This window comes from Lethenteron reissneri, chromosome 10 (assembly GCF_015708825.2).
Source record: "Lethenteron reissneri isolate LAM-NWPU_2019-01 chromosome 10, ASM1570882v1, whole genome shotgun sequence".
Taxonomy (NCBI): Eukaryota; Metazoa; Chordata; class Hyperoartia; order Petromyzontiformes; family Petromyzontidae; genus Lethenteron; species Lethenteron reissneri.
The window spans coordinates 5083327-5100348 of NC_083788.1; the positions used below are offsets into that span (position 1 = coordinate 5083327).

The 17022-nt window shown below is 52.1% G+C and overlaps 1 protein-coding gene across 1 annotated transcript in view; it reads right to left on the reverse strand.

Moving 5' to 3' along the window:
* Nucleotides 1-1069: 1069 nt before the first annotated feature.
* The window catches only part of LOC133340836 (uncharacterized), a 32801-nt gene continuing 16848 nt past the window's right edge, over nt 1070-17022 (reverse strand). Inside the window, exons 10-16 of the mRNA XM_061549262.1 lie at nt 15981-16073; nt 15647-15683; nt 13748-14304; nt 12770-12955; nt 11263-11298; nt 8095-8178; nt 1070-5753 (exon numbers count right to left, since the gene is read on the reverse strand). Coding sequence (XP_061405246.1) covers nt 5136-5753; nt 8095-8178; nt 11263-11298; nt 12770-12955; nt 13748-14304; nt 15647-15683; nt 15981-16073 — 1611 coding nt within the window. The 3' untranslated portion in view covers nt 1070-5135. The remainder of the gene's footprint in view (nt 5754-8094; nt 8179-11262; nt 11299-12769; nt 12956-13747; nt 14305-15646; nt 15684-15980; nt 16074-17022) is intronic.

Consider the following 17022-nt stretch of genomic DNA (forward strand, 5'->3'; position numbering starts at 1 on the left):
TGGATCTTTTTTTCCCGGAAGGTAGACGAAGCGGTGTTTCATTTAAAGCTCTCTCGTCTCGGACGCCCCGGGGGCTGCGGGCTCTGAAAATAGAACCCAGCTTTGTTCTGTCAAGATGCCCCCGGGTCTCCCTCCCTAAATCTCTCTGCTCGGTCTCGCTCTCTCTCTCTCATCCTCCACTCCGTCTGTCACAAACTCGCGCTCTCCCCCCCTCTGGGCTCGGTTGAGTGGGGGGGGGGGAAACATTTCGGGTCCACTTTAGTTGACAATTCTTCTTGGATAATGCCTCCCGCGAGCTCTCTGTAGGCTAAACAGAGGCGAGCAAAGATAAAGATCCCCCGTATAGCCTGCAACAGACTGTAGGGGCAAGTGCTGTTAGCGAGAACCTATAAAGGCCGGCACGGCACACGAGGGGGTGGGTGGGCAACACCACGCCCGGCCGCCTTTGTCTCCCTAAGTGGCGATGTTTACACATCGCACCAGGTACTCATTTGGAGGCTGAGTTGACCTAGGGGGAGGCCCAGGGCCGGTTCAGACAATCGTCACTGATGTTGCCCGCGAGCGGGAATCGAACTCGGGTTTGTAGCGCAGCACGCAAACCACTACACTACCACTCGAGCGTACACACACGCAGCTACAAAGACAAAGCTCCCCCATATAGCCTTAACAGACTGTAGGGGCAAGTGCTGTTAGCGAGCACCTATGAAGGCCGGAACGGTACACGAGGGGGGTAGGTAACCAACACAACGCCCGGCCGCCTTTGTCTCCCTAAGTGGCGATGTTTACACATCGCACCAGGTACTCATTTGGAGGCTGAGTCGACCTAGGGGAGGCCCAGGACCTGTTCAGATCAACAGACACACTCTCGCAGTCGCTCTGGATTCAAAGACACGCTCCACACTCTCCTCTCTCTCCCCATCTCTCCCTGCTTCTCTTTCTCTCTCCATCCATGCATCTTCTCGTTCTACTCCCCCCCCCTCCCCCCGTCTCTTTATCCTGTAAAAACACACACTCAATGCAAACTCTGTGAAATAAACAACAGAGACAGAGACCAAGAAACATAAAAAAAAACTGTTTTGGCCAACACCGCTCTTTTAATTTAATCCAGTCCACGTGGTTTTTTTTTTCAAGTGATTTATTATTTAGTTATCAATATATATGACTATGTACAGCTTTTATTAATCGTGTTTATTTACTTATTCCACATCTCCCTTATAATCCTCTTTTAATAAAGTGATAAAAGTGGCAAACGTACATTTGACTCTCTCTTTAGCAAAGGTTAAAAAAAAAATGTTTCCGATACCCGGAGCCGCAACAAGCATTGGTGATTGGATATCGATCGATGTTGATTTTTAAAAAGGACTCGGGATTGATCCGGATTGGTTTCGGGAGTTCAAGAGATAGTTTATGGTTTAAAATGGCATTACCGGCGGACACTCATCCGATCCAGAACCCTCGTCTCATCCGATACGGAATCCCCGTTTCATCCGATACAGCACGCTTGCTGTTGTACAGAGTCTGTGCACCGAACAGAGAACGGGTGTTGAATCCGATGCAGAACCATCGGCCCATCTCATGACGAGCCATTTCACCCGATGCAGAACCGTCGTCGCGTCAGATTGAGAACTCACGTTTCACCGGACACAGAAACCTCCACCCCCCCCCCCCGTCCATCACGTGCAGTGTCATCCAACGGTCGATCGCCCGCGTAACGCCAGTACGTATAAATTAACGCTACAAATAACGTAACGACATGCGATTAAACACAAACAAAATGTGCAAACCACTATTTGGCGACTAACCGACAATTCGCGACCGACTGCCACCCCAAGGCTCTCGCCAATTACGCCAACGGTGAATCACGACCCGAGGTTGCAAATCATCACCGTCGTCACCGCGCTCGCAACCGATGGAACCCGCACTCACGCGCGCGCGTGTGCGGCCGCGTGCGCCTGACATACACAAGACAAGCATCTCCACACAACAGCCTGGACGGACCGAGCTACGGCTGTTGGCGAGCACCCATTAAGGTCGGCAGGACGCGCGAGGAGAGTGACGTGGCCGAAACCAGACCCGCCCGCCCGCCGGACCGGCCGGCCGGAGAATCTCTACCCACGCCACCCGCACTCATTGCGAGCGGTACCAGGTACTCATTGAAGGCCGAGTTGACATAGGGGAACCCCAGGACAGGTTCAGACCCTACTCCGCCACTAAGATCACACTCGCGCACACATGCACACATGCACTCGCACACAAAAGACAAAGACCCCCCCCATATAGCCTAAACACACTTTTGGGACAAGTGCTGTGAGCGAGCACCTATGTCTCCCCAATGCTGATGTTTCGACACTGCACGGGCTGTTCAACCCGGTCGAGTCAACTTCAGGGAGGTCTAGGACCAGAGTGGAAATTGAATTCGAGTCGCTGGGTTCGTAGTGCGGTGCACTAAAGCACTGCACCAAAGATAAAGATCGCCCCTTATAGCCTTAACAGATTGTTGGGGCAAGTGCTGTTAGCGAGCATCTATATAGGATGGCACGGCACACGAGGGGGTGGGTGGCCAACACCACGCCCGGCCGCCTTTGTCTCCCGAGTGCCGATGATGTACACACCGCACCAGGTACTCATTTGATGCCAAGTCGACCTAGGGGAGGCCCGGGACCGGTTCAGATGATCGTCACTGGGTGTTGGCCGTGAGCGGGAATCAAACCCGGGTCGCCAGATTCGTAGCGCATCGTGGCGCTAACCGCGATGCCGCCGCTCCCTACACACACACACAAAGATACTCGCACACACAAACAACTCACACACCCAGCCACCTAGTCTCCAACCCAAGGCTGATATATTATCAAGACCCACAACCACTAACAGCACTGCCACACCTGGTATTACTTCAGGCAGAGTCAACCTAGCGGTGGCCCAGGCCAGTGCAGTTACTAAATGGTGACGTGCATCGCGGCTAGGAATCGAACTCGGGTTGCCGGGATTCGTGGTGTGGTGTGTGAACATCTGCTCCACCGCTCCCCATGTAACCTATAGCGATATGTACACATCTATATACACAAGAATATGTACACACTGATACATATGTACAATACAGGAACCGATGCATTCACAGCATTGGTAGGTGTGTATCCTGTGCGTATACGTGTGTGTTTACACACAAAACAAAGATCCCCGTATAGCCTAAACAGACTGTTGGGGAAAGTGCTGTTAGCGAGCACCTACGAAACCCGGCATGGCACACGAGGGGGTGGGTGGCCATTACCACGCCCGGCCGCCTTTGTCTCCCCAATGGCGATGTTTATACACTGCACCAGGTATTTATTTGAGGCAGAGTCGACCTAGGGGAAGCCCAGGACCGATTCAGATAATCGTCACTGGGTGTTGGCCGTGAGTGGAAATCGAATTCAGGTGGCCGGGTTCGTAGCGCTAACCAATTCACTGCCGCTGTGGTTACACACACACACACACGTGTACGTACAGACATGCACACAAAGTAACATTCATAATGAAAACGATTCGAATCAAATTAAAGTCTACCATGGCATGTTAATTAAAATAAAATGGACATGCCAGATTTGCATAATTGCCTGCATTCAAATGTAATGGAATCCATCTCGTAAGCATTGAATTTTTCAGATAAAAAAAAAACTATTACCCAGTATTAAGGAGCATCTTTGCATTGGGATGTTTGGCCAATTACTTTTAGAAGACGAACGTTTAGTACCAACATAAGCAGTGCCTGGAGAAAGCCACGTGTAGGGTACGGGAATAACTTGCAAAACTCAACTATGGCAAGAGAACCTTGAACAACCTACTTGCTGTACTGGGTCAATAAAATATAGAAGCGATCGTCTTGACAGTAGATTAAGTGCACGCAACATATATAGATATGATTTGTAAAACAACTTGGCACCATCATCATTAACATTGCCTCAAACACAGATAAAAACGTGTGTTTACTCTACATGTCTGCGTCTTAAGACTGGCTAAGAGACTGTTTGACTCTGCGAATGAACAATGGATTGTATATGATAATATAACAAAAAATATCCAGTGTTCTACGAGTGACACCCAATGCAATGTGCCGTCTCAAAGTACGAGTCGGTCAATCGTGTTGCCCTCTCCACCACCACGACCACCATCACCGTCGTCACCATCACCACCGCCACCACCACCGTCATTCACCACCACCACCGTCGTCACCACCGTCGTCACCGCCACCACCACCGTCGTCATCACCACCACCACCGTCGTCACCACCACCACCGCCACCACCACAGTCACCATCAACGTCGTCACCACCATCACCACCATGACCACCGTCACCACCACCGTCGTCACCAACATGGCCACCGTCACCATCACCATCACCACCATGACCACCGCCACCACCACCGTCATTCACCACCACCAGCGTCGTCACCACCATGACCACCGTCACCACCACCGTCGTCACCACCGTCGTCACCACCATGACCACCGTCACCATCACCACCACCACCGTCGTCACCACCATGACCACCGTCACCATCACTTCACACCAGCAGCAGAGAGGGTTCATTGTTGTCTTCATATCATCATCAGTCATTATCAGCAACATCACCATCATCGCTGCTGCTGCTGTCGTTATCCACGTCATCGCCGTCGCATCCACGACCATCGTCACCGTCGCCATGGTCACGCCACAACAATATCACCGCCGCCACTGTTGCTATGCCCATCGTCATCAATGCGCCGCCGCCACCACCGCCATCACCCACCGTCGCTACCATCACCGGCATCAGTGTGACCAGTGCTATCGCCACCACCATTCTCGTGACCACCACCATCATTATCATCGTTGTCACCATCAACATTGTTATCGCCATTCCTATAACCATCCCCGGGCGTCATCGCCACCGTCACCACCACCAATGTCATTCCCATCACCATCGACACCACTTTTGTCGCCGTTGCTGCCAGTGTTACAACGGTCACCGCCACCACCACAGTCACCATTACCAGTGTCACCGCCACCATCACCACGATCACCACCATCACCACCACCGTCATCATCATCATTGTCAGTGTTATCACCGTCAACATCACCGTTACCAGTGTCACCGCCGCCACCGTCACCACCGTCACCATCACACCTCCGTCTGCAGGTCGCCCTCCTGGTAGACCAGCGGCAACTCCGCCCCGGGCCGCTCGCACTCCACCGATCGCCGCGGGGGGCGCAACGGCAGAGGGGGCGGCAGCTGCTGCTGCTGCTGCTTCTGCTGATGCTTCTGCTGCTGCCCTGCAACAGCCGCCGAGCAGCAGGTAGCAGCGGACGAGGAGGAGGCGGAAGAGGAGGCGGAGGAAGAGGGGGCGGGGCACGGGGTATAGGCCGGCGGGCGCCGAGTGCTCGCTTGGGGGAAGAGGAGGGGGGGGCCGCCCTGGTGAAGGCCGGGGATACGCGGGACCCCTCCCCCGCCGTGGGCGTAGGGGGGCGGCAACAGGGGGTGCGCCTGATGCGTCGCGTGCCCTTGCTGATGCGCTTGCTGGAGCGACAGCAACTGCAGCTGCTGCTGCTGGTGGAGCGCGTGAGTGAGCGGTTGCTGCTGCATCAGTGGCTGCGTCGGGTGCGGCTGCTGCAGCGACAGCAGAAGCAGCTGCTGTTGCTGCTGCTGCTGCTGCTGGGCGGACAGCGGCTGCTGCATGTGTGGGTGCGACGGGTGCGGAGCGGCGTGCGCAGGTTGAGCCGTCCTGCTCCGCAGCGGCTCCTGCGGGAATAATCGCGAGTTGGGAATTACGATCGGCGTGTGCTGACCGCAGCGCGGCGCGGCCCCGTTACCCCCTTGCCCCTTGCGCCCCGACCCCCGTCCCTACCCACCTTCTCCCCCCGCCCCCCCACCACACCGTTAAGGCCTTGCTAACACGCGGGCAACTTTAGGGGCAATCACTGGCGACAACAGTCCGAGCGATTATGAGAGACACGATACGGGCGATGGTATAGAGCGGCGTGTCGGCAGCCTGCGGCTTCGGAGCCGCACGCGGTGGCACTTCAAGGACTGCAGTGCAGGCTCTTGGCCAGTTCACCATGGGAGTCCAGTTCACCATGGTAGTCCAGTTCACCGTGGGAGTCCAGTTCACCGTGGGAGTCCAGTTCACCGTGGGAGTCCAACTCACCATGGGAGTGCAGTTCACAATGAGAGTCCAGCTCACCATGGGAGTCCAGTTCACCATGGGAGTCCAGTTTACCATGGGAGTCCAGCTCACCATGGGAGTCCAGTTCACCATGGGAGTCCAGCTCACCATGGGAGTCCAGTTTACCATGGGAGTCCAGTTTACCATGGGAGTCCAGCTCACCATGGGAGTCCAGCTCACCATGGGAGTCCAGTTCATCATGGGAGTGCAGTTCACCATGGGAGTCAGTTCTCCATGGGAGTCCAGTTCACCATGGGAGTCCAGCTCACCATGGGAGTCCAGTTCACCATGGGAGTCCAGTTCACCATGGGAGTCCAGCTCACCATGGGAGTCCAGTTCACCATGGGAGTCCAGTTTACCATGGGAGTCCAGTTCACCATTGGAGTCCAGTTTACCATGGGAGTCCAGTCTCCAGTTTACCATGGGAGTGCAGTTCACCATGGGAGTTTAGTTTACCATGGGAGTTTAGTCCACCATGGGAGTCTAGTTCACCATGGAGGGGAAGGCAAACTGCGGCTCCGGAACCGCACGCGGTGGCTCTTCAAGGACCGTTTCGTGACGGCTCTTGAAATATTGTTTTTTTTTTGTACAGAAGTCCCGAAAAAATTGTCTCCTCTTGTTGTTTTGGTTGCCGACCCCTGGGATAGAGTGACTGATCACCACGACCCCAACGTCAACACTAACGATGACGCCGACAAAAGAACGCTGACTCCAACCCTATAAAAAAAACCCGCTAACCACAGCCCCGATACCGACCCTAATAATAAACCGTAACAATAACCACGACGCTGGCCATATATCCCTGATACTGATGCTCAGGAGGCGTTCATCCAGCAACGGACAGAAGGCGCGAGGAGGAACCCGAGCCGAGCTGGTGAAGGCAGCAGCCAACTTAGTTTGGAGCTTTCGTGACTGCAGGAATTACTCTTTGGTTCTTTCGGTAAAGTCGCGTAGAAAGAGAAAATAATAAATTAAATACTAGCATACGACGTTTCGATTGCAACACAAGCAATCATCATCAGGTATAAATGAAATAGAAACACAAATCTAGTACACTTAGAAATGTAATGTAATACAACAGAGAGTCGGATAACATAACAGTCAACACCCTAACTGCTTGATTACGTTCTTCCTGAGAATGCTAAATTTGAGACTTTACCGAAAGAACCAAAGAGTTAGGCAGCAGCAGCCGCGGCCACGCAGTGGAGCCAGCACCAACAACTGCCCAAGAGTTCTATGGTCCTCCATATCTGAAGGCGTTCTCGGTCAATTAAAGAAATGTTTAAAAATGTGGGAGGAAATCGGAGCGCCCGGAGAAAAATCTCGCGTGCAAAGGGCGGACACAAACAGTCGATCCCGTAAAGACGGGGGTTGTGCAGCAGCATCTGCGTGGTGATCCGCCAACCTTCGCCAGGGAAAACCTATTCTCATATTTTGCTACTGGCAAAGGAGTTCCCATGATGTAGATGCTCACCCCGAGCTCTCATTACTCTGATCGTGCATTGTCTTTGTACTGTACAACTTTTGGTGTCCTCTGGTCTAACACCTTTTGAGACGAGGCTCCAAAGAAAGCTGTCTCTGGTGTGGACCAATCAGTTTCAAAGACAATGCATATACAAGAGTATTTTTTTTTTGCATTCAAACCACACGTATTGTGGTTAATGCAGACATGATTCTTTGTAAAAGGTTTCATTTTGGTGTTTAAACATCTTAACACAGCTGTTTTGTTGCCAGAAAAAAGGTGGAAAACCTGCTGGATTACTTACAGGCAGCCAACACCACCAGCAGCAGCAGCGGCAGCACAGCCACCTCCGCTCTTAACCCACCACGAACGCAGAAAAAACCCACAACACTAACCGCGGCATCAGCCGCAGCACCAACGTCCAGCGATGATCGCCGAGACTTCACATCCTTTACCTCCGAGTCCACCTTGACGGTGTCTTTGTCCATGAACGGCTGGTTCAACATCTCCTTGTGTCTCTTTCTCGTGTGCATGATTTTCTGCAGGCGGCAAGAAGGGGCGGACGCAACGGTCAAACGCGTTTTTTTTTTTGCGCGCCTACCGAAACCTGACCGCGCGCCTCGCGATCACGAGAGTCAACGTCCGGATGTGTGTGCATGTTGGGATTTCATTCGCACCGAACGTAGCCGACCGTGCTAATCGGAGGTATGAGGGGGGGGGGAAAGGGCAACAAACGAAACTAAAAAAGCAGTTCTCAAAGAAACGAGTTGTCAATCTCGATGATTTCAAAGTTCATTGCTCCAGTGGCTTCCGAATATGATAAGAGCACTGCAGACGGCCGCAGAAGCGGATCTGAAAGCTCGCAAAGCGGTGACTGTCTTTGTTCGATGGCTGGCAGCTAAAAGCCGCTGCTGCGAGCTTCACCGGAGTTCGTGTGATGGTTTACGCAACCGTCACGCAATGGCCGGCTCGGTGGTGAGCGTGTGGTGAGCGTGTGGGGAGCGTGTGGCGAGCGTGTGGCGAGCGTGTGGTGAGCGTGTGGCGAGTGTGGTGAGTGTGTGGTGAGCGTGTGGTGAGCGTGTGGTGAGCGTGTGGCGAGCGTGTGGCGAGCGTGTGGTGAGCGTGTGGTGAGCGTGTGGCGAGCGTGTGGTGAGCGTGTGGCGAGCGTGTGGTGAGCGTGTGGTGAGCGTGTGGTGAGCTTGTGGTGAGCGTGTGGTGAGCGTGTGGTGAGCGTGTGGTGAGCGTGTGGTGAACGTGTGGCGAGTGCTCTGATGAGGGTTGACCATCATCATCGTCGCCGCCGTTCTTTCTCCAGAATAGATCAAATGAGGTGTGTGTAGGACGTTCGTTTTGTGGATGATAAGGGCAATACATCTTAATTCTAGATTTGAAGTTTTCGTAAAGTCGCGCAGGTTAAAAAAGAAAACAACTAAATTAAATCACGACGTTTCGGAGGCGACACAAGCCTCCGTCTTCAGGTGGAGCCGTCACAGCAAAATTACCGTATCAAGATGTAACAATTCATCTTGTTTATACTTCTACAACACAACCACGGTGGCAAAATGTTAACTACCTCGCCTAGTATACAGGGGGTAAGTGGGTTTGACCCCGACCCTGATGCCTGTTCTAATTGGAGTTTGCATGTTCTCCCCCGTGGTCACGTGGATTTTTCTCCTGGTCGTCCGGTTTTTCCCTCCACATTTAAAAACGTGCGCTTAGAGTATTTGTCTGCTGTACATTTCCTCATGATAAGCCACTTCGTTGAGCTATCATTTGTGGCCAGGTCGCTTCTGAAAGAGCTAGACAGCTCAGTGGGCCTTACCTGGTAAAATAAAAATAGTTTAATAGTTTGGTAAATATTCTATACCACACATGACTATTATTGGCCATTTACCCAGGACGGACTCATCGAGTCTCGCGACTTTTTCAGAAGGGTCCTGCCAAGTTACTACTGCTGCTGCTGCTGCCAGCATGTATATCTCCAATCGAGTCAAATGTGCCAAATTGTAATTCTTCTTCCACCTCCAACCCAGCTTATATATATGCTAAATTCCTCTTGATATGCAAATTAATTTGTCAAGGCGCTCTTCCCCCCCTCCAACCCAGCTTAAAAAGGCGCTCCAAGCCTGGGGTTGTCATTCAGACTCTGTCTTCTCGACAGACCTGTTCTTCACCTGAGGACGGCTGCTTGCGTTGTGGCCGAAACGTCGTGAGAATTATTTTATTACTTCCCTTCTACGTGACTTTACCGAAAAAACCAAGAAGATGAATCCCTGCAGTCACGAAAGCTTTAAATCGAAATTTAATTCTTCAATTTGACAAAATTTGGATCGTGACGCCGGTGCACGGTGGCCTACTGCTCTCTCGCGAACGACGTCAAGCGATCTCTAGCGTCCGTTGCGAGCGAAGCTGACGGTAACAAACACGCCGCGGACGTTAACCAGGGGCGGCCGCTGGATTCGAACCGTCAAGCTCGGCAGCGATCAGCGGGCGGACGCGCTACCACGCTTGATCCGTCACCGCCCGACATTTTCGTCAAATATTAAATCAGCCGTTCAACCGATGAGCGCGCGCGTGCTACGATTACAAAGTCGCGCGCACTTTGAAAATTCGTTCCGGCATCAGCAACAATTTGAGAGCCGGCGTAATGGAAGAGGTCTCCGTAAATGGTGCAGCTGATTCGACGGGCGGACAACCACGCAGCGTAACTAATAACGTAGAATATAATTACAATAACACACATTACAACTGATTACTAATCTACAACTCACATCGTAACAATTGCCCGATTTCTAATCTAGTATAAATCGTTGCACCTGATGAGCCAAATGATGACGTCACCCTGCTGCTGCTGCTCTATTTAAGGCCGGAAGCAAGAGCAGAGCCTCACCATTCTGGCGAATTGCCCGATGATGCTGGATGCAATTACCAGCGAAATGTCGTGCTACTCAAACATTTTAAATGTTGTGGTTTCACGCTTCAACACACCGGTGGGCTAAAGCAGTGAACGAATTTGTCTTTTGTCAACGTGACACTTTTTTGCTGATTGGCCGTGTCGGGTGGTGGAGGGTTATGACACATTTATAAATAACGCGATCTAACCCAAAAACGTTGATTATGAACGTAGGAGGCTTTCGCGACCAATATCATCCGTAAAGGTTTTTGTGGGGTTTGATCGCGTGAATATATAAATTTTGTGTCATTAAAACCGCCACCAACTGACACAGCTAATTAGGCAAGGTTTGTCACGTAAACAAAACGTGCAAATTAGTTACTACTTCAGCACACCGGTGTGTTGGAGAGTAAACACAACATTCACAATTCTAAATAATCGAGTGACACGAATTATTTTCCCAGAGCTGAAATTTTTTAAAATAATTCATAAAAATGTGAAGACACCTTTAATATGATGGAGATTTTTTTTTCTGTGTCTATGCAGTTATTGGTGACCGAGCTGACACCACAAACTAATGAAACTGGGAGGGACACCAAGTATTTAATCACCACAGGCGGCTGAAACCCAGGTTCGAACCCAGCGGCTCGGCTACCTGACCTCTGCGTCACCCGCCCCCCCCCTTCCCCACCTCTGTAAACACAGGGTAATCGCTGCAAGTTGCACTGACCTCAAAATCCAGGTCGGAGTACTTGGACTTTCGTCGCTAAAAGTGGAAACACAAAAAACAACGTCACAAGTCACGATCTGAGCAAATTCCATTCCGCCAGAAATTAACCGAAAACATCTCCCGATTTTAGTCCAAACGTGCTATCATGTTGTCAAGAGATGGAACAATGTTTCTATTGAGAGTTCGGCGGCTAGCAGTGCATCACACCCTGCGTCAGTGAATTGTTCCAGAAGATGATATTACAAAACAAGTTCTGCATAGGCCTCTTATCCTGACTGTGTCCCACCTCTTACATGCCTTGCAATGTGTGCAAGTGTGTATGTCCGTGTGGGGGAGCGGTGGTGTAGCGGTTACCACGCTGCGCTATGAACCCGGCGACCAGAGTGTGCGATTCGTACTCACGGCCAACACCGGTGACGATTATCTGAAACAGTCCTGGGCCTCCCCTAGGTTTACTCAGCCTCAAGTGAGTTCCCTGGTGCGGTATGTAAACATCGCCACAGGAGAGACAAAGGCGGTCGGCCAGTGGTGCTGGCCACTCACCCCCCCCCCCCGTGTCCCGTGTCAGCCTTCATAGGTTCTAACAGCACTTGCTCCAAAAGTATGTTATGGCTATAAGGGGGATCTTTGTCTTGTGTTTATGTAGAACTTCGTTTGCACCGTACGTAGCCAACCATGCTAATTGGAGGTGTGGGGGAAAGACAACAAACTAAACCACAAAAGCAGTTCTAAAGAAATTAGTTTTTTTTATGTTTTCAATCTAGATCATTAGAGTAGCCAGGTCGCTTCTGAAAAGACCTATATAGGCACAGCGGGCTTTACGCGGTAAAATAAAAAGAGTTTCGCTTTGAGTTGAAGTTTAGACCTCAGCGTTCACAGGCAGTGTAAATCCACCAACCCTCGCCGCCTCCAAAAGCGCTTGCCTTTTTAGTTTTATACAAAAACAAATCGCTGACACAGGCCCCAACGGCTCAACGCGTCAAAGGAAGGGCAACGCCGCAGGGCCTTGCCGGGTGAGCTAGCGGGCCGCCCCCGGGGGAGCGGCCGCGTCGCGTGTGCGGCAGAGGTCGCAAACGGGTTTTGATTCCTTACCCGTACCCGGCCGCACCAGGGTCGCAAACGGGTACCCGTACCCGTACCCTACCCGATACCCGGCTACCTGTACCCGGCCGGGTATCGGGTAGGCTACGGGTATCGGGTACCTGATTGCGACCTCTGGGATGAAGCCATGTTGCAGACGCGGGTGGGTTGATTCTAGGAACTTGAATTGTGAGAAGAGACAAGACGTTGGGAAATGAGTGACAAACGGTGACTCACCAGTGACTCACGGCCTACCCGTACCCGTACCCGGCCGCACCAGGGTTGCAAACGGGTACATGGCTACCCGTACCCGGCCGCACCAGGGTCGCAAACGGGTACCCGTACCCGGCTGGATACGGGTAGCCGGGTATCGGGTAGGGTACGGGTATCGGGTACCCGGTTGCGACTTCTGGTGTGCGGTGCGCACCTCGAGCGAGCTCTCGCTGGCGTTGGACACCGCGTCGCCGGCGTCCGTCTTCCCGGGGACCCCTCCGCCCACCGCCTTCTTCCCCGAGTTGCCCGCGACCGGGGCGGACGTGACGTCGCTCGACTGCGAGCGGGCGTCGCTGGAGTTCCCGGACCCCTCGCCCTCGTCCCTCCGCGTGCAATAATTCTACAAAATGACAACAAAAAATTAACCCGTAAAAACAAAGTTTTTCACTATAAATCCTTTATATGCGTGGCATCGGTTTTATTTGATTATTCATTTCTGTTTTTCTTGAGTAAGAGTTTCATTTTTATCACATTGGTATTTTAAATTAAATATGAAATTTTTTTCTTCCTAAAAAGTGGAAAATTTTGGAAAAAAAATTTCACGAAAATAAATTGTCACGCACAACGAGTCTGTGTGCAAAATGTCAGCTCGATTGGATCACGGGAAGTGGGTTAAAAAACGACCGAAAGATTTGCATGCAAGCAAGCAAGTGAACTTAATATAAAGGATTCAAAAAACAAAGACGGAGTGTGAGAGGGTTAAACGGAGTTGGCGAGCCACAGAGTCCGCTGAAAAGCAGCAGCGCAAGAAAGCTCCTGCCAAAGGGGGAAGAGGATGTGCAAATGACATCTAACGATTTGTGGGTTCAGATCCGTTTGTATGTATAGATGTGGAACTTATTTCCCACCGCACATAGCCAACTGTGTGCTAATCGGAGTTGCGGGGGAAAGCCAACAAACTAAACACAAAAAGCAGTTCTAAAGAAATGAGTTTTCAATCTAGATTTAAATTGCATAGCTGCTCCTGTGGCTTCCTGATATCGGAAGGAAGAGTGTTCCAGACGGCCGTAGAAGCACCTCTGAAAGCGCGCAATGCAGTGACCGCCTTTAATTTACCCGCCCTGCACACTGGATAGCTACGCCACTGTTGGACCCCACCACCACCCCCCCACCACCATCACCCCACACGCACCTGCAGTTCGTTGATGCCCTCCGAGCCCAGGTAGGTGTAGGGTCTCTGCGTGAGCAGGGGCACTGACTCCACGAGGCTGGGGGGCGCCGGCTGGGCGGGTGCAGCGTTGCTCCCCACGTGCGCACCCCGGCACCCGGCTCCAAGACCGACGCCAGTTCTGCTTCCAGATCCAGTTCCCGCTTCTCCCCCGGCTCCCTCCGTGGCTGCCGCTGCCCCGGCACAGGCCTCGGCCTCCCCAGGAAGATCCCCAGATGGCCCCTCTGTCCCGTCACCCTCCCCAGCTGCCCCGGCTGCCCCATCCCGTTTGGCTCCAGAACTCTTCCCGGCTGCGCCCGCCTCTCCGTCCGCCGGTTGCGCGACCGCCGCTTCGGCATCGCTGCCGTTGTTGCCGTCGTCGGCATCGTCGTGGTCACAGTCATCGCCACCGTCATCGTCATCGCCTCCTCCTCCTCCTTCATCATCATTACCTTCTTGGGCGCCATCAGTGGCGTCGGTGTCGAGGTGGGGGTGGTGCAGTACGGGGAAGGCCGGGCCAATCAAGGCCTCCTTGCTGGGGTCTGACGGGCACGCACAAAGACAAAGATTTACCCGTGTAGCCTTGAGCGAGCTGTCGGGGCAAGTGCTTTTAGCGAGCACAAATAAAGGCCGGCCGGCACGGCACGCAAGGGGGTGGGGTGGCCAACACCACGCCCGACTGCCTTTGTCTCCCCGGTGCTGATGTTTACACACCGCACCAGGTACACATTTACAGCGGAGTCCATCTGGGAGAGGACCAAAACCGATTCAAATATTCACCGATATTACCCGGGCCGCCAGGCTCATAGCGCAGTGCGCTAACCACTACACGCTCGCTCTCCACGCACGCATGTACACAAGCACTCATGCACATGAATGGCTGGGTGGCAGTGCCATGTGAGAGTACACATTTTCGTTAATAAGCGAGGTTTGTTCGTCTTGGTAGAGAGATCCAAGCTAAAGGGGGCATCCCTGAAGTCACTAGCTCATGACAATGCTGGTGGAAAAGGACCTCCACTGATGGGAGCTAAGGGGAGAAGGCATTTTTCTCTACGCTTCCATCACTGGCCAGACGTCGTGGTAAGAGTTAGGAGTAAACCGTGGAGACATGAGACATTTAATTGTATGAATGTTTCTCGATAAAGTCAAACATTGTTTAGCAGTAGGTTTTTACCCTTTAAACTGGTACAAAACTGACACCTTTATACAAGGCATCATGTTTGCAATAACCACAACACAAGCAGTCGAATGCAAACAAAAAGAAACAACTCTGATAATGGTAATAATATGCACTGCCTTTTGGCGTCATCTGGTCCAACACCAGTGGAGACTAGGCTCTAAGGAAAGCTGTCCTTGGTGTGGACCAATCAACTTCAAGGACAGTGCATATTATCATTATCAGAGTTGTTTCTTTTTGTTTGCATTTGACTGCTTGTGTTGTGGTTATTGCAAACATGATGCCTTGTATAAAGGTGTCAGTTTTGTACCAGTTTAAAGGGTAAAAACCTACTACTATATTTTGCCACTGGTAAAGGAGGTCTCACAGTCAAACATCGTTATTAAAACTCACAGACAAAAGGAAGTTTATGATCATGTAGATTAGCTGCAGAGCGCATGGCCGCACTGCCTCGTTTAATATTCACAGCCAAGGCAGTCCACTCAGGCGTGCTGTGGGTAATCCACAGAGTCTGGGAAGTCTGTCGTTTGCAGCAACCTCGTTTTAGCCATCGTCACCGCGCGGAAACGAGTCAGGACTCATTATGACCGGAGGAAACCAGGGACGTGTGGTATTGATGATGAGCGATGTACCATCAACGGTCTTTGACTAAGGTTTTGAGATGTAAATAAAATCATTATTAAACGTTGACTCAGAACATTGCTTACCTTCTGTGCAAGTGCCGTCCAAGCTTTTTTCACAACCCTGCCAGACCAAACAAAATCAAGAGGCAACGCAAGCATCAGCAGAGATCACCGAGGAACCGGTGAGCCTCGTTCCCATCAACAACAACACACGTCTCGGCAAACGGCCCTCACCCCCCCCCCCCCTCCTTGCCACACGCGCTCGTCACAAACACCGTGGAGACGGAGCGACGGAATCGGCTCGTGCGCAAGCAGCCGCTGGACGATTCGCCGCGTCACGAGACCGCGAGAGGTGGAAACGATCGTGGCCCGACGATGACAACGACGACGACGACGATTTGAGTGCACGGATGTTTACCATCATGACGGAGTGGCCGTTGGGAAGATTCACGCTGCAGTCGTTCACCTCCCCCTGACAGCCTCGGAGACGGCGACGGATAGCAACCTGGACCTTCACGAGCGGGGAAGGGGGGGAGAGGGGAGTTCAGTAGGGACAGACGCACGATTGTATATTGCCAGTATCAGCTATCGTCCATTTTTAGCGCTTTCCAGGCAAGGTTGAAAGTGTTTATCCATTAACTCCATCCATCTGTCGGTCTGTAACGTGGAGTGGGGGGGGGGGGGGGGGGGGATAATTCTATAAATGACACATCAAACTGTATTGAAAACTGGCCACATTGATCAAAAGGTTATTGCCCAGATACAAACCGGTGCCAAAAAGGACTTTTTTCAAATATGCAAAACGCATTTTCCCCCAAAAACTACACGTCGGCTTCCATTATTATCATCATCACCATCATCAGCCATTTCCAAACCACTGCTGGATGATTAACCTCGCCAATCCGCTGCCATCTCTCGCAAATCCTGCGATATAACGAGTCGTCTTCCGTACTGCTAATTAAGCCTTTCCTATTCCGATGGCATACGTCACCGTACGTGCACGTCATAGGAACGAAATCGGAATAAAAAATAAACTAACTTCATCGCTCACGAGGCTCCCACAAGGCCATGCAGGTCGGGCACGTGGCACAGTTTGGCGGCAGCTATCATAGAGTGCGGTCGTGTCGCTACAGTTCTCTGCGGTGAGTACAATGCCTTTAAAAAAGATCAAAAATATCGAAACACCTCCCTAAATTCAATTTACTCGGAGCCACTTGCGCACTCCCAGATTCGGCAGTGAACAGGACGCTCACCCTGCAACTTGCAGGACGTCTCAGCACGGGACAGGGCGAAACGCTTCCGAAGACGCTGCGCGCACGTTGGTACGAGCACGGCGCAGAACGGGACGCTCACCCTGCAACTAGCAGGACATCTCGGCGGCACGGGACAGAGCGAAACGCTTCCGAAGACGCCGCGCGCACGTTGGTACGAGCACGGCGCAGAACGGAACGCTCTCCCTA